The sequence below is a fragment of the Maylandia zebra genome, linkage group LG6 (assembly GCF_041146795.1).
Source record: "Maylandia zebra isolate NMK-2024a linkage group LG6, Mzebra_GT3a, whole genome shotgun sequence".
Lineage (NCBI taxonomy): Eukaryota > Metazoa > Chordata > Actinopteri > Cichliformes > Cichlidae > Maylandia > Maylandia zebra.
In genome coordinates this window covers 40944315-40964949 of record NC_135172.1, presented here as the reverse complement: position 1 = coordinate 40964949, position 20635 = coordinate 40944315, and the positions used below count along the sequence as shown (strand labels likewise).

The 20635-nt window shown below is 42.2% G+C and overlaps 1 protein-coding gene across 4 annotated transcripts in view; it reads right to left on the bottom strand.

The window, feature by feature from the left end:
- The window catches only part of rptor (regulatory associated protein of MTOR, complex 1), a 209975-nt gene that overhangs the window by 47704 nt on the left and 141636 nt on the right, over nt 1–20635 (bottom strand). For all 4 annotated transcript variants that reach the window (XM_004538776.6, XM_004538777.6, XM_012919090.3 and 1 more), the window contains 8 exons: nt 15203–15286; nt 14077–14187; nt 13500–13574; nt 12366–12431; nt 9597–9788; nt 4391–4531; nt 3504–3624; nt 2678–2818 (listed from right to left, as the gene is read on the bottom strand). In XM_004538776.6, the coding sequence (XP_004538833.1) occupies nt 2678–2818; nt 3504–3624; nt 4391–4531; nt 9597–9788; nt 12366–12431; nt 13500–13574; nt 14077–14187; nt 15203–15286 (931 nt within the window). The remainder of the gene's footprint in view (nt 1–2677; nt 2819–3503; nt 3625–4390; nt 4532–9596; nt 9789–12365; nt 12432–13499; nt 13575–14076; nt 14188–15202; nt 15287–20635) is intronic.

Here is a 20635-nt window from a genome sequence, read left to right as displayed (position 1 = left end):
GGCAGCCTTCACACCTCCAACGGCCCCAACAATAGAGGCACTTTGGACACTCATTCCCCCACCTCTCCCCCCTCCATAGAGCCATCACCACCTTCAATCACTTCACCTACAACACCCCCCTCCTCACCCCACACAAAGGAGGATTTCACACCACCTCCTCCCACCACAACTCTTCATATTCATGAAGCAGGTGTGAGGAAGCAGTTTAAGAGTCTGAATGCTCAAAAGCTCCCGGCCCAGACGGCGTGTCTCCTGCCACCCTCAGACACTGTGCAAACGAGCTGGCCCCAGTGTTTTCTGGCATTTTCAACTCCTCACTGCAGGCATGTCATGTGCCTGCCTGCTTCAAGTCCTCTACCATAATCCCTGTCCCCAAGAAACCTAGGATCACTGGACTAAATGACTACAGACCCGTGGCTCTGACATCTGTGGTCATGAAGTCATTTGAGCGCCTAGTTCTCTCCCATCTCAAGACCCTCACGGCCCCCCTCCTGGACCCCCTGCAGTTTGCATACAGAGCCAACAGGTCTGTAGACGACGCCATCAACATGGCCCTACACTTCATCCTGCAGCATCTGGACTCCCCAGGAACCTACGCCAGGATCCTGTTTGTGGACTTCAGCTCTGCCTTCAACACCATCCTTCCAGACCATCTCCGAGGCAAGCTTTCCCAGATGAATGTGCCTGATCCCATCTGCCGGTGGATCACTGACTTCCTGACGGACAGGAAGCAGCACGTGAGGCTGGGAAAGAATGTCTCGGACTCCCGGACCATCAGCACCGGCTCCCCTCAGGGCTGTCTTCTTTCTCCCCTGCTCTTCTCCCTGTACACCAACTGCTGCACCTCCACCCACCAGTCTGTCAAGCTAATCAAGTTTGCAGATGACACCACCGTTATCGGACTCATCTCGGACGGGGATGAGTCTGCCTACAGGAGGGAGGTTGAACGTCTGGTGTCCTGGTGCAGCCACAACAACCTGGTGCTGAATGCCCAGAAGACAGTGGAGATTATTGTGGACTTCAGGAAGCACACAGCCCCACTCCCCCCCATCATCCTGACTGACACCCCCATCACCTCTGTGGACTCGTTCCGCTTCCTGGGTACCACCATCACCCAGGACCTGAAGTGGGAGCCCACCATCACCTCCGTCATCAAGAAAGCCCAGCAGAGGATGTACTTCCTGAGGCAGCTGAAGAAATTCAACCTGCCAACACGGACGATGATGCAATTCTACACCGCAATCATCGAGTCCATCCTCACCTCCTCCATCACCGTGTGGTACGCTGGAGCCACTATCAGGGACAAACAGAGACTGCAGCGTGTTGTGCGCTCTGCTGAGAAGGTGATTGGCTGCAGACTCCCATCTCTGCAGGACCTGTACACCTCCAGGACATTGCGGCGTGCAGCTCGGATCTCAGCTGACCCTTCTCACCCTGGACACAGTCTGTTTGACCTGCTCCCCTCAGGCAGGAGGCTCCGGTCCATTCGCACCAGAACCTCTCGCCATAAGAACAGTTTCTTCCCCTCTGCTGTTGGACACATGAACAATAACCGTATGACTGTTCCCACCACTAACACATGACCCCTAACCTGTGTTCACTGCATCATTCCATGTTTGGCACTGATCACCACCTGCACTCATGTATATATCTATCCACTTAGCACTTTTAATTCTTATTCTTATTTTTATTTTCATGTCTATTTAAGCGTAATTTATGACAGTATGTTTGCAGTGAAGCACCGCAGCAATTTCCTAATGTTGTAAACCTGCTCAACATTTGGTAATAAAAACCCTTTCTGATTCTTTCTGATTCTGATTACTCTGAACTCTGAATCATGCAAAGCTGCTCAGGCAGAGTAGCATATAAAATGTGGACTTGAATAAGAGCCTAAAGGAGGTAAGAGGATATAGAAAAAATACTTTTACTTTAAAGTAAAAATTAAAAGAAAATGGAGAGGCGAAGCTGAAGACTAAGATGAAAATTATAACATTTATAGGTGAAAAACTCTCAATAATCATCGGCCAGTGCAAAGGTGAAGCAGCAACAATTAAAAAATTTCATTTAGCTGGATTTGACAAGTTTAGTCTCTCTTGGTAACTTTGATGCAGTTTGACTCACTAGGTTGGCGTGCCCTCCACAGCAGAGTGTTAGCATGAAGAAGTGTTTTTGGATAGGGATTTCTCTGGGAAAGGGCCAAGGTCCACCTCTGAATAGCAAACATACACTTACACAACAAAATACTGCAGGCGTACTAAATATTCTCTGGGTGTTACGCTTATGCCTAACATGACACACGAGTGTCGAGTTAAGCATCGTGACAAAGATGATGTGAAAATGTTTTTTTACACGTGAGAGCCGGGTTCGAATCAACAAGCTGAAGAACTCTGCCTGTTTGGAAACCTGGTCACGACCTCTCTGGTGGTTGTGAAACCTCTTATTAATGCACACTGAGTCACACTCAGGAATAACAAAATGCAGAAGTTAGCCTGAAGAATAACATCCAGAATCCGCAGCTGATGTAGAATGTGATATTTCTCTTTCCTTGAAATAGTTCAATTTAATAAGCTCTATAAGTCTATGTCTTAATGCAACCCTCCTAAAAATCATTCTTAAACTCGACTTTGTCTATTTCACACACATTAATTTGCCAGCACTCCCTGTCGCTCGGTCTTACCCTCTTCATTGAGGTTGAGGTTTTGCAGACTTTTGTTCAGGTTGCGGGCAGTGGTAGCAGTTCGGATGTTGGTGTAGGAGTTGACTGATCGTAAGCGAGGGATGGCCGGGCTGTCCCTCACTGGAGTCAGGTTACCAGGCTCTGAGCATGAAATGCAGAAGCACATTAATCAGATCACAGATTATCCCAAACAGCTCAAAATGATTAGGTTTCCCAGTCTGACCCAACTCAATCATTGTGGGAACTTCATAACCTAAAATAACAACTTAAAAAACTGTTTAAGTGGTTTCGCGTTTCTGACTAAGAACCTTTGAGAATTCTGACTCAAGTCCAAATCTAATTTCTCAGTAAACAGCTGTACACATGTTTGCCATGTACGCGACAACAGTTCTGCCTTAAGATAAGAAAAAAAAAAAATAGTGATTTGCCATTTCACCTTCTCTTCGTCCTAAATCGAGCCATGAAAAATGGAAACAAGAAATTCAAATTGACTCTACATAAACTCACTCATCCCAGTCGACCCACTCTCCCTGCACACACCTGCATACAGGAGAGGTATGACTTCAGCTTTCAATCCTCTGACCGCTGCTAAATTTGATCTCTTACCACTGATACATAAATATCCTGTAAATTAAGCCCGATCTGTATCACAGGAAACATCAACCTTATTCAAATGATTATAAAAAAGTCATATTCTGGGTCAAGGGTCATTCAGATAATAACACAATGAAAATCTCAAACTAGGTTTTGGCCTACGCGTGTACAAATCCCACATGCTTAAAATCTGACACAGTGACTCTGATTAAAGGAACTGCTGATCACATACCCGCGGTGTTGGCCGGTGACGGCACGGAGTAGTTCTTCTCTTCCTCAATAAACTGGAGGGCAACAGTACAGAAGTTGCTCTCATATTGGACGACCAGGTGACTGAGTGCTACCACCAGCTCCTGCCAAATGCATATGCAAAAAAGACAGCATCAACCATGATGATCGTTCCGTTTGTTTTAGGTGTAAGGTAACAAAGGAGCTAAGTCCTCTAATTCAGATGTTTTTATTGGTTTATTTTTGGATCTTTTACCTGCCACAAAACAAAAAGCAAACGCTACAATCTTCTCTTGCTGTCTTTTCTCAAGACACATTTGTTAGCAACTCTTAAACAAACAGACTTTTTGGGTTTTTGTCTGGTTATCTTGAAATATGAAATGTTGTTTAAAAAAATTAAAATTTCTAGTTTCACAAGTAACAAAGAGCAGCCAAGTGCAGGAACTTATCAATACCCAGCAGGCCACACACAGGCCGTGGATTATTTCATGGAATTAAATCATCTCAAATGCACCAGTACACCAGTGATCTTAGTAGAAGTGTAGTTTAGGGCAGGGATAGCTCAGTAGGTAGAGTGGTGGCCCCATGATCGGAAGGTCGGGGGTTCGATTCCCCTGAACAGCTACCCTGAGGTACCCCTGAGCAAGGTACCGTCCCTACACACTGCTCCCCGGGCGCCCAGTGGCTGCCCACTGCTTCACTGAGTGAATGGGTTAAATGCAGAGAGGGATTTTCCCCATGGGGACCAATAAAGTACACTTTCTTTCGTCTTTCTAGGCCTAGTTTTATGTCCTTCTGCTGTTTTTGCACATTTTTTTAAATTCCCAATTTCTACATTTATCAGTTTGCAACTATATTTTATGCAAGTGTCTGTCTGCGTGCTGTAGCAACCTTTCGGACCACAGGGCTGCCATCGTTGATGAGCTGGGCCAGCATCATGGCCACGTTGTGGTCGATGGTGGTGGAGTGGTCCGTCCTCTCAGCAGAGTTCCCCACAAACGTCCCCAAAGCAAAGACAGCTGCACACCTCACCTGCAACAGCACAACCCACACAACACCTTAAGCTTTCTCTCCTCCTCGTTCAGTAATGATGTTAAAAGTTAAAAGCTGGCTTCGCTGTGGTTTAGTCTCCACAGTAAACGCTGCAGCTCTAGCTTTCTATTTATTTTTACCTGACAGTGATTTTGGGGTTCGGCCGTTTACCCCGAAAACCAAATATTTCCTCAGCAAACTGATACAAAAATATTTTAATGTCTTGTGGAACCAGTGGGGAAGAGTTTTAGAGGTAATTATAGTTCAATATTCTCTCACTGCACCAGTATGAAATTCAGAGATGCTGGATGCTTCGCTGACCTGTATCACTAACTCATTACTTTTTCTACGCTGCCTCATTGGATTTTTAATCTAAACCTGCTTTGCCCAAAAGGAATTTCCAATCAGGGATCGGATTCACAAACCAAACCTTATTACCACACAAGAATGAATATTTGGTTAGCTTATTTTCCTGTTCTGGCGACAAAAAACACCCAAACCCCAAAAAACACTTTTTTGGAGGCGATTAGATTTCAGGACACAGCTGCAGTGATGCTAAAATAAACAGATGTTACTTTGTTGCAGTTTGCTCCAATTAAAGAGGTTCAGCTCAAACAGTTCAGATGAACATTTCATAATTCACTTCAGCAAGAGCTGATTAAAATCAGAAAATCCAAGGTAATCTTTAAGACAATAGTTACAGGAAAATGCAACATGTCATATACACTCACTGGACAATTTGCCTTCAGGACCGTCTTAGCACAGATTCAATGAGGTTATGAAAACATTTCTCAGGGATTTTGTCCACAACGACTTGATAGCATCACATGGCTAAAAAATACACAGTGAGAATCTCCCGCTCCACCACATGCCAAAGTTGTGTTACCGGATCGAAATCAAGTGAATGTAGAGGACATATGAGTGCAGTGAACTCACTGTTATGGTGAGTCAATCTCAGCAGCTCAGCAGTGTCTGAAACACTAAGACCAGCCCGTCCGATACCAGCAATCATGCCACATTCAAAGTTACTTAAATCACATTTCTTTCACATTCTGACGCTCACTTCAAACTTCAGCAGGTCGTCTTCACTGTGCCTAATGCCTAAATCTATTTAGTTTCCGCCAAGTGACTGGCTGACTAAATATTTGGGTTAGCAAGCATTTCAAATGGTGTACTTAACAAAGTGAAAGGTGAGTATAGGTTATATAAGAGTTGTTGGATGTTGTCAGAAACGGAACATAAAAGATCCCGACAACAATAAAAAGCAGTCTCGTCTCACAACACAAAGGAAAATAGTCACAAATTTGAATGTCGTGCATTTCAACTGGAAATATATTTTCTGTCTGCAGCACAACTTTAGTTTAGACAAAGCAGGAAAGAAAAAAAAACAATTGTATTTTCCCCCAAACCACAATCTTATTCCAAACGAACACAGCTGTTTGAAATTCCAGACCCTACCTTTAATAAATGGAAAACATTGGTTTTGTGTAAATAGACACGAATCAGTACATATAGAATAGAATAGAATAGAATAGACTAGGCAGGAATAAATGGTTATGTTGGACGGGAGAGACCTGACAATCAAGCTGGAAATTTTGTGTTTAAGAACATGAATCAACAGATTTGAATTCATGGCTATTTCACAACTGTCACGAGACTGTGTTGAACAAGGAGATATGAGACATCATCCATTCATAAAAAAATAAATTAATTAAATAAAATTAAAACATGTGCTACTAAAGGGGTGCTTTCCTTTTAAAATGGTCTTAGATTAACTTGATAAACATTATTCTGTTCCCCAGCTGCACCAAGGCCGATCAGCAAGCACTCCAGCGGGTGGTGAAAGAAGCTGGCAGAATTATTGGAACAAGTCTGCCAGAGATCAGTAATATCTTCCCCACTCGCTGTCTGAGGAGGGTGCACAGTATCCTGCGGGACCAACATCACCCTGCGCGCCACCTTTTCCATCTGCTGCCCTCAGGGAGAAGGTACAGGTCTATACAGGCCAGAACATCCAGACTGGCCAACAGCCTGTATCCACAGGCTGTGAGGCTCCTGAACTCTCTGCCCCCCTCTCACGGACAATAACCATATCCAACTTCTTAATAGCAATGAACTGGTCTGCATTGGTGCATCATATCTTTATTCTCTTCCCCCTCCTGCCCCCCCCCCCCTCTTTCTTAAATAGATAACTATCATATCTGATATCATATCTCACAGTACAATAATATTGAATGGGTTGCATTGTTGTATTTTGTCATGTTTCTCAGGTTTTTGTCTGAATTTCTACGAACATTATTGCTAAGGATTGTCTTATTGCATTGGAGTCACACTGGGTTAAATATGTACACTTGGGTTTTAAGGGGTATTTATTATTTTCTTCTTTTTTTTTGGGTTGTATGGAAGCCCCAAACACAATTTCATTGTTCTTGACAATGACAATAAATAAATAAATACTAAAATACTAAATATATTCTGAATGGACGAGCAGGCGTAGGAGGAATGTTTTTCCTCAGCTCGAGTGAGCTCTGATTGAGGATTTTGTCTGCATATCTGTGTGTTTGTGGGTTGCAGAGCCATGTACGATTTTAGATGCCATCTCAGTTCTGTCCCCTCAGACTTTTGCTTAAACGTAATTAAACTCTTTGCACAGTCACTCACCTCTGTGCATCTTCACCTACTTCCAGAAGCCTCTGTGCATACACGGGCACGTGTTCCCATCTCTTCAGAGTTTTAAAAAAAATTGACTTTAATTCCTGAATTCATTTCCCCAGCTACAACCCAAAAATAAAAGTAGAATATTTTGTTGAATAATTTTATTTCACAGGGTCTTGTCCTCAAAAGAGAACTGCCTGCTTACGATGTGGCTGTGCAACGTGAGCAAAGCAACTATCAAAACACAAATAATGTTTGAATTTAACACAAGGAGAGCTTTAAAACGCAGTAACCTATCTGTGAATGCACAATTTCGCCACAGTTTGATCAGAATCAGTCAGTTGGAGCTTTCAGTGGGCTTGAACAAACCAACAGAACATGTGTGGGTCACAGATGCTGTCTGCAGACCTCAGTTTCAAGCCCACAGCCAAAGCAGCTGTCTGCGCTGGGAAGGACGCCGTTACTGAGCCAGGAACAGATGTTCCCCGTGTGGCTTGTGTGAACAGGGGGCACCGAGTGTCTTGGTGAACTTCAGGGCAAACTCAGACTCACTGTCCCTCTGGTCCACTCATGACCCAGTCAGACAGAAGCCAGCGTGGGCTGGTGTTAAAGATTGAGCGAGTGCACTGAGCAGGGCAGTCCCGCAGAAAACAAACATGCTTTAAACCTTTTCTAACAAACACACTGCATCCCTGAAGTTTTCTCAACTCCACCTGGAGGTGTGCAAAAACGCAGATGTCTGATTCAGTTTTTAAGCTGCTAGCTTCCTAGAACAAAGTCAAAAATAATAATGGTCCGGAGAATTCACAGCATGTGACTGGACCCGCATCTGATGTGGACAAACTCCTGACACCATCGCTCATTTGTGACTCAGGAGGCACTGAAAATAAAGACATTTGGCCCAGTGTTTAGTAACATTTGTTACCACGCATCAGTCCAAACTGTGGAGAGCCAAATAAATACATTCATGGTCTGTTTGTGATTTTTCTATAATTTCATGTTTATTTTTATGACTTCTAAGAAGAGACAGATTTAAAAACACCGGCACAGTAAAACAACTGAACAGTTAAAATTACAGACTGTGGAATATCAATAAAAATGTCTTATTATAAATTTAAGACATTTGTCATCTTGGACATCGGAATATTTTTGGGAAGCTTCATGATGTAAGAGTTCAGAGAAAAATGTCTTTAAATGAAAGGAAGGGAAATCTTTTCATTTCCTGTCCACATTGTTTTCTTTCTTTATTATTTCTTACAAAAAACTTTGTTTTTGAGTTTTGTAATGGGAAGTCTGAAAAGTCTTTTCTTTTTTCCCTGACTGACCACTGATATTACATTTCAAAAGTAAAAAGCCCCAAACTCTTAAAATATTCTCTTTATTTAGCTGCACTCTAGACTATAGTTTTAGTTGAGATGCCTTTTTCTTATACAACTCTTCTAAGACTCGTCCAAATGAAAAACTCAAGCAGAAGTCAAAATATTCTGATGCATGCAGAGACCGATCTGCGTATTCTGCCACCTCGTGGTTCCGATGCTCTTGCAGTGGCAGATTGAGTATCTACAGGTGCTGCTGTGACAGCAGAGGGTCTGTTGGACTCCAGATGTTAGCCAGTGGTCACCAGCTAATGTTTGTCATACAGATTTTGTGTTTAAATGTCACCCAGAAACTGATCTACTGGAATGTCTTGTTTTTTTTCATCAGCACATTAAAAAACGACAACAACAAACGAGGCTTCTTGGGCTGAATCGTGTAATACGTATTTGCACACTGACCTTTTTAGTCACTAATTCAAGTGAAACAACCTGTGAAATATTCTACTGACAGCAAAAATCCCCCCAACACAAAAAACTAAATGTGAGTGAGAGCTCCTTGAGGCAGTTTGGAGGAAACACAGTTAAACAAACAGCAGCTGGTCAATCATCCTAACTGACACGAGGTTTCACTGGCTGCAGGCCATCAGTTAAACCCTGTCCAGGTTACACTGGTCCGAGCAACTAACAATATGCTTCACAATAAAGTCAGTTAATTGAATTAATTGATCCACTCGGCACAGCCTCTGAAGAAAGGAAAACTCTTCATGTGTTGGAAAGAAGTTAAGAAATTGCTATTACTACTAACTTTCAGCACTTCCCTTGAATCCTGTGTAGGTCTCTAGCCTGCAACAACAGGTCGACAGGACTTTTACTGAAACTAGAATCAGGGCAGAAGTTTCAAGGTAACATTTCTTAGAACATGAAAATCTGTCTAAAAATCTGGTTTAATTTAAGTTGAAGAACTAAATCTGAAGGTTATGCATATTTTGGAAATTAAGCTGTGCTGCTCTTCCTTTTTCCTCAAACGAACGTCTTAATCATCTCTAAAGACTTTCTTGTATTAGACACAACGTGTGCAACACTTGACGTCTCACCTCTGGAATGGGATCTGAAAGCAGAGTGTAGAGCTTCTCGTGGGCACTGTCGCGAACCCCACACCAACGCGCCGGGTCAAAGTTCTGCCAGATGCGTCCCAGGCAAATAGCCACCCACTGGCGGAGCAAGGGATGGGGGTCTGACAGCTGCTCCAGGCAGTTTGCTATCAGGTTGCCCTGCAGACAGGCCTCCTGGAGGGGAGAGAAGGAGCGATGCAGAATGAGCGATGAGTGCATGAGATGCACAGATGTGAAGCTTTTGGTTATAAAAGCGGGCGCACCTGCAGATGAGATTTGAGAAAGACTGACAGAACCGTGGGAGCTGAAACAACATCACTGAATTACTCTCATTTGGATTCGTCGTGAGACGCTGGACTGTGGTGGTTAACAATAACCTTCCTGCTAAATCTAATAAAATACAATATCTGCAGTCATCTCGAGCAGCGCACAGGTGTGAAGCTGGGAGCAGACTTGTAGCTCATTAGCCAGTTAATAACCACTAACCTGTAACCTCACACTGTGTGATGGACAAAAAGATGATGAGCTCTGTGGCAGCATGACTTTTTCCTTTCAACCCATTTGGGCTTTAAAAAAAATCATCTGTGAACAAAAGGTAATTGGTTACCTAGCCTGTCTGTGTGTAGTTCAAATGTTCAACAGTACAAGATAAAACTACCCAACCTACAGTGCACGTTCAAACCCTTCATCTCCACAAATGATTCATTGTTATAATACCCAGGACTCTGACGGCATACTAGACTTTATTCTAAAGCACACGTGGAACATGGAAACGTGTCCGTCACTGTTTTTCACAGTTCAGTTTTAGCGACACTGTTTCTAAGCGTACTTTCTTCTCAACCTTGAAGCCTCGTGACTCTTTGCATCACAGTGCACGGCCTTTTTATCACGTATGATTCATTCCTACCACATCGATGACTCTTATATGTAAAAGTGGGACAATGCTCCTTAGCACTCTCAAACAAGCAGGATTATACGGTGGTACTAATTCATTAACTACCCCACTGGATCTGATCACAGTGTTACAATGTCCGGCAGTAGTAAGAACAGGAATTAAATATTTTGCTGCCTACAAATGGAATTAATTACAAAAGCCTGTGAAGTTACATTGGAAAGTTTTAAAAAGTATATTTATGAGTAGATTTATTCACATGTATAATATAGTGTTGTATAATGTATATGTGGTACTGTTAGGCAGGTCTTTCTTTAAAAAGACATCCAGCACTCAGAAAGGATTTAATACTAATATTGCCACTATTATTATTATTATTAGTAGTAGTAGTATTACATTACATGATTTTTAGATTAATTGAAGATTCTAAATTGCCATTAGCTCCAGGTGTTAGTGATTGTGGTCGCCCATCTGTCACTGTTAGTCATGTGATGGACTGGTTCCCCATCCAGGAAGCCCCACCCCTGCTGAGACCTGCAGGATCCAGCCTCACTGCAACCCTGAAACGGTGAGTGGTCACAGTAGAGTAAAAGGAGGACAGCAATCTTTTGGATCTAGGAAAAAAGTTGGTTGTTCATTTTTTTTTGCTTGAATTTTTGGTCTGCATATTTTTTTGCTGCATAACTGCAAATAGCTGACCAACCAGCTGCCTGCATATGATGCGTTTATGGGAGTTCTGTAAATTACAAAGAAATTACAAAGAAGCCAAATATACCAAATATAACTTCAAAGTACAGTCTGACTTCTCTGTGCAGTTTAAAAGACCCGTGTGATTATGCAAAGATCTAGTAAATGTGTCACTTCTCAAGTTTTCTTGAAAATTCAACCTCTCGAACCGCAATAAACGAGAGGGGGAGAAAATCTTCTTTCGTCTCCAACAAATTGAGGCATCATAACAGCGCATCATTTGTCAGCAGCTACACAGCGTAACCCTCCCCACCCCTAATGTTTCTCATCGTTCTCTCGGCTCTGATGGATCCTCCCAGCTGAACCCAGAGAGCTGGAATATTAAGACACCATGGCTCGGTGACATGTTCGCAACAGCGAAACTGCAGTAATGAGCGCTGTTGTTGAAAGGAAGAGGAATAAATAATGGAGATGTGGAGCAGGCAGAGAGTCTCAGTGTAATGCTGAGAATCATCTATTATTTACACAGACCTGTGAGAGAGGTAGGCGTGCTAAGGACACAGGGATACCGGAGAAGAATGGCTGTTTCTGAGCTTGAGAGCACATACAGCTTTTATGATTTGTCACATTTATATACTGTAATGTCGAGACAGGGAGGAGTAGAGGAGAAATGAATGAGTCAAATAACATTCACAACTAGACAGAAAAATAACCACAGAGACCAGGAGCAGGAGCAAAACGGAATGATGGTGGAATATTTCTTTGTGGAATAGAGTGTCAAGAAGTGCGTGCGTGCGTGTCGACTCCATGAAATGACGAGCTACATCCCTACATCGCACCCCTGGACGTTTGATTAGCGTCAGACACAAAAGGCTTCTGGGATTGAACACCGGACGCCAGCAGCAGGCCGAAGTGACACCTGTGGTGATAAAGTGTCACCGCAGAGGTGGCTGTGGGACGGAAACGGAGATTGCAGAGGTGACTGTGGGTGACAAAACTGTCACATAACCAATATCTCCCAGAAATACACAATAGACGAGAGAGTGATCTTTCAAAGTGACGGCTGGCCCCGAAAGAAGGCGCCGTTCTGTTGAGGGAAGTGAATGAATATGTTCGCCTATTTGGATTTCTAGCAAGCAAACAGACAGCGACGTGTTCAGACATCCTCCTACCTGCCCTGTGGTATAGTTGTTCACTATAACAGCTAAAATGAAGACAGCCATGGTCCGATGCTCAGCCTGAAACAGGGAAAAGGACAGAATTAAGTTTTTACGTCACTTCCACTCTACGTTTCTCGTTTATCTTAAACTAATTTGTTGTGAAGCAGTAAGATAAAGTGGACCTATTATACTTTAATATGCGAGTGGAAAATCTTCATATTAAACAGGGACAAAATTTTAGACAGCAAGGTGAGCAAAAAATTCAGGATTCAGACTGCTCAGATTTTTGTGCACCTGGTCGACATTAACTTTCATGGTTTCCTTTTAGAGGCCAGAGATACAGCTCCAAGCAAAGCAACTTCACTGACATTCTCCGCTTGACCGCTTCAATTTATAGGGCTTGACCAGGGTCAAGTTCAATATCAGGTTTCAAGTTAAAGAAGGATAAGAGTCATCACGTGTTCCTCTCATGCCACTACACAGAGGACTGAGTTGACTAAAGATGAAGTTTGGAGATGAGGAACAAACATTTGTCATTAAGAGCTAACTGATTAGCAGTTAGCAAATTATTTTGCCATCAAACATGGATCACGTGACTCTTTCCGGGTCACTTTGCTCTGTGTTTTTGCATATCGATATCAAAACAGTAACTTTTTAGATAACTTATAGAAAAAACACAATGAAAAACGTGTCTGATCGTTAGCGCATCGGAACCGTTTCCTAATTTTATAATTGAACTCAGTAAATAAATGTCAATTTCTATAATAACGCAATGTCATGAAAACTCTGAAAAAAGGGAAATGGCGAGAAGTCACAATAAAAAGATGAAACTAATATTATATTGATGGAATTTTCGCTTGTATTAATAACTTATTCCTAAAGACAACAGGCATATTTTTAGTGTTACTACAGACTATTATTGAGAGGTGGATCCTTCATTTAGGCAGAAAATTTACTAGAGAGACTGAAGAGTTTAAACACTGTTTTCAGAACAAGAACATTAAAGGAGTGAAGTACAGCAGCTGGTTGAGAAATTACATGAAAGGAGTAACACCAGATAAAAAATAACAGAAGTCCACTTCAAGACTCCCAGCTGGAATATTTAAACAGGATTTTGCTTTCTTGATGACGATGGCGGATACTCACAGGCATGTAATTGTCAGCCAACACTGACAGGAAGTACTTGTGCCCATTGTCTTTCACCAGGTCAGCTTGACATGACTGTGGAAACAGAAAGAAGGAGAAGATGGTGGAGACTTCACAGCAGATATATTATGGGGTATGTTTGTTTCTTTCAAGCAGAGCCTCAAAACTTTGCATGAATACTGATTATAAATGTTATTATTGCAGGAGCGTACGGCCCCGAGCAGGGACTAAAATATGAAACATGGCAGAATTGAGATGTAAATCCTAGATTACTCCTAATTATTTCATCAGCGCCAGAAAGCTCTTCCAATGCCACAAGCTGCTTCTGTACTTCAGGGTTTATCATGTTTTTCGTCTGTAACATGAAACAAAGTGACGAGCAGTGAAGCTCGAGATCAAAGTCTGCGTCTGATTCAAACATCTTCAAAAAGTGTCGGAGGAGTTAAATCAGATAAATTATTGTAGGAAACAAGGAAAAAGTTAATTCAAGTAAATGAACCTTTTTCAGTCTATGAAAATAAATATAATAATATAGAATAAACTGGACTTTGAAGTGTGAGAGTGTGATTTTACGTACGCTGTCCACAGCGAGGATTTTAGCCCAGATGAAAACCAGCAGCGGCCGCAGCTCTCTGGCTGAGCTCTGAAGCAGCTTTAACACGTAGGGGAAGATCCCCACGGACAAGGCCTGAAACACAGAACAGGCAAACACGGAGCGCTGGTGTTTATAAAGCTGTATTGATGTTACCGTTATGGGTCAAGCTTTGCTGTTGAACCTGACCGTCCAAGTGTGAAGGCCGAGACGCACCTGTGGTTTACAAAAGTCAAGGCGAACACCAGAATGAAAAGTAGCCGAGCACAAGCTGGGAGCCCGAAAGACTTGTTGAAAATACAACCTGGCTTTGGACTTATTTCACCTTCCAGCTAAAAGAACGAGAGATCCTCTTTTCGAGGAGCGTGCTAACAATTTGGCTATTATACAATATCCAATTAAATAAACTATCCAACAGCAAAAACACCATACTTTGGGATTTTAATCTTAAACTTATATTGATCTGAATTACAAATGCTAAATTCTAAAAAGATTTTCACTGGAGGTTTTACAGATGCAGCAGCGTCCTGTTCATAATAAGATAATAATCTGGTGTTATACGTGTAACTAAACAAAGCATACAGCTGATGGTTTTACATTCAGTCTTCAGATGTATCTGCTTTCTCCTCAGTGACGGGCAGCAGCACCTGACTTTAATCCACTAAAAACACTAATATCCTATTTAAAATATAAATAAATTAACAAAAAAGAAGACAAACTGCTAGCAGCATGCTAACTAGTACAGCCAGGTCCACTGCCCATTTCAAAATGCAAGAAATCTAAACAATAACCTAATATTCAGCTGTCATAGTGTTTTTAAAACCTAAAAAAATTGCATAACAGATATTTTGCACATCCTGACACAAGTCTTAGATTCTTCATTTTTTTCTGTCTTGGATACGTTTACAAAAGTGAATATTGTCGAGCTTTGCAAACCTCTAAATCAGTGAAAACAAACTCAGTTTCATATTTCCTTTTAATAAAGAGATAATGATGTAAGCTATGAGAGGCATGTGTTTAAAGGACACGTGGCGCTCCCTGCCTCCAGTGCTGAGCACAGGATGGAGGGTTGCGATTGTTATTTTTTTAAACATTCATAGCAAAAACGCACCAGACTGACGGCCCAGGGTCCCAAATCCAGAAACCGTCCGAGCAGGTCCAGAGCACGCAGCCGGTGCACCTGACTCAGGAGGACCTGAAAGAGAGCAGAGGTCAAAGGTCGATGCTGCCGCCTCTGAACTGAGAGGAAGTCTAAGATTAAAGTAGCAGGAGGAGGAAGAACAAGAGCAGAAATGTCGTAGAGGTGCAGTAAAACAGGTGGCTCTCCCACCAGTACTGCTAACACACTGGCACCAGATTTCATGAGTGGGCGGCAGGGTGCGTCCTCTTGGCTGCCATGTTATTTGAGATCTTACTGCGATACTGGTACGGGTAAATACCTGATTGGGCTTTTTTTTCCCTGCAGAGAAATTTTGGCAGCCACTTAAGCCCCAAAGGAAAATCCCCTACCCTTTTGAATGATGTAATTGGCATTCTTTTGTTGTTAATTGGGGTTTCATTTGAATTGTTTTTTGTTTTGTTTGTTTTTTACCAAAGAGACAAAAATAACAGGAACATGCACAGATTTCTGTCCAATGAACTCATTGCCGCTGTTGTATGCTGCGATCATGCTTACTGCCGCGTGCAGTCAGCCCCACAGGCCGATTCTGAGCCAAGAAAAACCCAAAGCAGCAGAGATGCCAAACGGGATCACGATGTAACGGTTTTGGCCAAGTAGAAGTATTTTAAGGACGCAAATGTTAAGCGCTCAAATTGTATGCGTGTATGTTTGGTTGGACTAACATTATGTGCAGTGTGCCACAAAGCCTGTGTGAAGGCTGGACACTGGTCCATCCCCATGTGACCACCCTGCAGTGTGTGTGGGAGAAAGCATATGGAGGAACCCAGGAATACACACCCACACACACACATACATTAAGAAATTTCCAGGGAATCATAATGTATTAATGACTTCCTCCGTGCCTTCGACCCGCAGGGTGTGACCACAGAAACAGATCCGGGAAAGACCGGACCAGGGATGCCTTCAACTCTGAGGAAGTGTGTGGGAACAAGGAAGTGTGTGACGCAGGCGCGTGCTCTGCAGGAAGGAAAAAAGCCACCTGGCAAAAATACTAAAGAAATCCTCCTGATCTCGGTTTAAAGGAAAAAAAAAATCTCATTCCTCATCCAGTCCCCACCCCTTTCCCAATTCTCTATATATTTTTAGATGCATAGTCAGTGTAAAAATGGTCATAGCATGGTGACATCACCCACTAATTAGTGAAGTCTCATAATGAAGCCAGGAACTGAGCAATTTCCCCACCACCATCTCTTTGGACCCGGACGCGACGAATGAGCAGTAGCTCTAACAGTGAAGTCACGGACACAACACACCCTTGACTATCCTTCCTTAATGACTGTAACAATAACCATAATTCAAAAACGAACTTAATCTTTTCTTCAATGTAACCTAAAACTACTGATTGAGCCCAATAAAGTCATCAGGGCAGTTTCCACAGAGGGCAGAGAGAAAAGAATCCAAGGGTCGTTTTCTGTACGGTGCTAGACAACTGCAAGTCTTTGCACACCCAGGAGTCGCCCCTGCCAGCAGGTTTAAGGCACTCAGAAGCTACAGCCATCTTTAACATTGTTTACAATTAGGCCATGCTTTTGAGGTGCTCAACTTTGGAACAGCCTTCCTTAATGCATCAGTTTGGCCAAATCATTAGTACTTTTTATAGGTCTATGGATGGAAGTTTGTTATTGATTATTGCAATTAATTTACCGATCTAGTATTTAGATTTGATATCTGTCCAATTAGGACTTGAAGAGCTGGATCAGGTTTAGAGATGGCACGATACCACTTTTTTATGTCCGATACCGATATCATAAATTTGGATATCTGCCGATACCGATATGAATCCGATATAGTGTTTTTTAATCAACAAAAGTGTTTTTTAAAATATCTTGCTGCATTTTGCAAGTCTGCAAGTTCATACTCAAGTTTAAAACAACAACTACACTAAAGCTATTCTGTTATACCTGTATACAAAAAAAATATTTCATAGTTCAGCAATACTGATCAATCTAATAAACTTAAACCTACACCATCCTCACTATTCTGGTATTTTAAAGAGTACTTAGCGTAAATATTAAGAAACCTAACTAATAGGGTTCCAACTCCCAGCAACAACAAAAATAAAAAAATAAAAAAATAGGGAACCACCCCTCACGCTCCACCTCATGATGCTTAATCGACGTAATCAACCTTAATTTGATGAAGTGTGAAAAAAATGCACAGAAATCAATTATTTTTCAAGAAATATTAAATAGATTCAACATCTTTCTTCAACAAAATTGCAGACTGCACAGATGGTACCTTCCCAAAGTAAAAAGTACTATAGCTTACTAGGGTATATATATTAGACTTAATAGTCACTATATACAGTAATTGACTTCTATTCATTTTACATCAAATTAAAACTTTGGGTGTCAAATAATTATTTATTAAAAGCTCGACATTTTAAATGAGAATAAGAAAGAAAAGTATGTCTTTGTGCCCCCTTTTCCCTGTTCATGCCCTATCGGCCCCCCTGGCTAAACTTTGCTAGATCCGCCCCTGCACAGTTACCAGCGTCAGCTACGTAGAAAAAGATCCTCGAGTAGAAAGTAATATTAAATAAATTCTAACAACAGCTTATCAAGCTTAAACGTGCTGCTGTTGTTCAGCCGCTGGTTTCCTCTTTCTGGTGCAAAGTGGGCCAAAAGCAAACTAGAGACACGGACTCGCGACAGAAAAGCCGATCAGCTGATCATTAAGCAGTTTCACGATTGAAGTAGCAGCCGGAGAGCGAGAGGCAGTCGCTTGTTAAGCTTAACGCAGGAATGCTTTACATTCAGAGATGGACTTACACACTTGCTTTACTTCTCTCGGGGATAACTTTGTCAGAGATGAAATGCCGGGTTGCTAGCGAAGCTCCAAATGCTATCCAGACCACCGACAGGTCCCGCATGCCACAGCCGCTCTATCACGTGATGCATACTGCTCCGACGTGCTAACGTTCTGAGGCAAGTTACGGCGTGTTGCAAGTTTTGTGAGGTGCTTTCGTGATATTTAATGGATCGGATTACATTTTTTATTTTTCTCCGATATCCGATCCAGTAATTTAGGTCAGTATCGGACCGATACCGATACGTAATATCGGATCGGTCCATCTCTAATCAGGTTACAATGGAACAATTCAGTTTAGCTTGCTTCGTCAGGACTCCAGTTGCTAAGAGGATAGCTAACATAGTATGCAGGAAGCTAACAGCAAGGGTTCAATAGTTAGGAGGTACTTTCCACCTGAAATACTTTCAGCCATGAGGTTTTCCCCCTTTGTTCTCACTCTGGTTATGTTCAGTGTAAAAGTTGGTGGAAACTCTTTGTCACACTTAAAATAACATATTATGTTGAGGTCAACTCAGTCAAATTAACATTATGTTGTTTTAGCTCCACTCAGTGTGTGAGGGGTTGCACTCACAGCGAGACCAACAGTAGGGAAAGGAGAAACAAGCGTAACTAGAAACAGCAGCAGCAAACAATCAAGTACGTTCAGATCATTTATCTGATAGCTGATGTTACGTTACGGAAAAACAAGGTGGTCCGAATCTCTTCCTCACCGTGAGGAATACAGCTTTGTGATTTAACAGGAGATTAATGTCGTCAGACACCGCGGGCGTTGTATCGGAAGTGAAAAAAGTTGGAAAGGAATTTATAGAGTGCTACACAAATAAAATTGTTATTATGATTCCACACAGCCCTAATCATAAGCTCATTTTATGCAAATAAATATCTGAGCAATTCTCTAAACATGCACACACATTAAAGTGCGTGTGCATGTTTACTGGAGCGGCTCATGTGTGCAACAACATGCTTCCCATCCCCTTCGGTGCAGTGAGTAAGCGCTTCCTCTCATGACGCTGTATGTATGAACGTCGACGCACGTTGCGTCACGTTATGATGCACCTGCAGGTATGAATCACTTGGGTGATACATAGAGAAGAAGATTAAAAAAAACAACACGTGTTTGAGTGTGTTGTTGTTACTATAGCGTCACAACTTGGAAACATTGTAACTCCAATAATCCGTCCAGGATGAAGGACTGCTTCCTGGGCTCTGTTGTTCTCCCTTTGCTCATTTCATTAAAGAGCGTTATTGATGGTTTCCTGCCCGTTGCTCATCTTTTTTGTCACTCTTTGCACTTTTCAAATTGAGTCAGATTATATTTTGGCCTTTGACTGTAAATCCTGTAAGAATTCACCCGACTCTTTAGCTTCATTCTTATGCAACTGCATACTTAAATAGGTAGAAAACCTGTTTATGTGCCCATCAATTACATCATGGAGCAGGAAGTAGCCCTCACACTAAATGACATTACCCTTATGGTGTACAGCTGCAATATGTTGTGTAATCTCAAAGGCTGCTGCTCCTTTCCTCTTATATCCACATCAACAACACACACACACGCTGTACCCGGTGCTCGCCGATCAGTCTGCCTTTTCCTCAGCTTTTAACGGCTCCCGACAGAACTGCTGTATGGACGTGCTGCTGCTGGGAGCGCGCTGAGTCAGCAGAAAATTACCATTCAACACGGACAGCTACTATGCTGTGATATAGCACTACTATGTACTGTGATATAATACAACTGTACAACCCCGCGGGGTGATGGTGGTGGTGGAGGTGGGAAGAGGAAAATGAAGCATATGACCGCAGTTACTCAGCAGCTGATGCACTCTACGAGGACGTGCCCAGATTTCACTCTTGGACCTTTCACTCTCTCCAGAGTGTGGTGGTTTACACGTTCGCCTAACGAGATCCCGGGTTTGATCCTGGGAGGAGACACTGATGCCTCGTTGGATTGTGCCAATCAAAAACTCGGCGCTACCCGCTGTAGCAACCCCTCGTGAAATAAGAGAGGAGCTGCAAGCCGCTTCTACAAAGTTCAGCGCTACAGAAAACACAACATTCATGTCGCAGGTTTTCTTGCAGGCTTGTAAAAAAATAATAATTGGTCTGAAAATAATGAGCTCAATTTGCACGAGGGACGACCTGAAGGTAGGAGTATGTTGTGTAATAAATTAAAAGAGACCTGTTAGCACTGTGACATTTGCAAAACAAAGACTCATACTGATACAGAATTATTATTGCATGTTGAAAGTATAATTGCATTTCATTTCATTTTCTTGTCTTTTTCAAGCATTTTTATCTTCATCTTTTACTTTAGTGTCTCTCTTTTGGTTTGCGATCTCCGTTCCACGTTTTGCATATGAAAGCTGGATTTTTATATCCTTTCCTATAGTTTTCTCGTTATATTTGACTGGTTTATCTGCAATGGCGAGGTGGAGAAAATTAGCGTCTTGCTTTTATGAATTATTATCTACATTTAAATGGAAATGTAGGCACAGAAAGCAGCGCCTCCTTAGCTCGCTTAGTTATTTCAGTGGCCCGAGTTCAGTTCTGTCC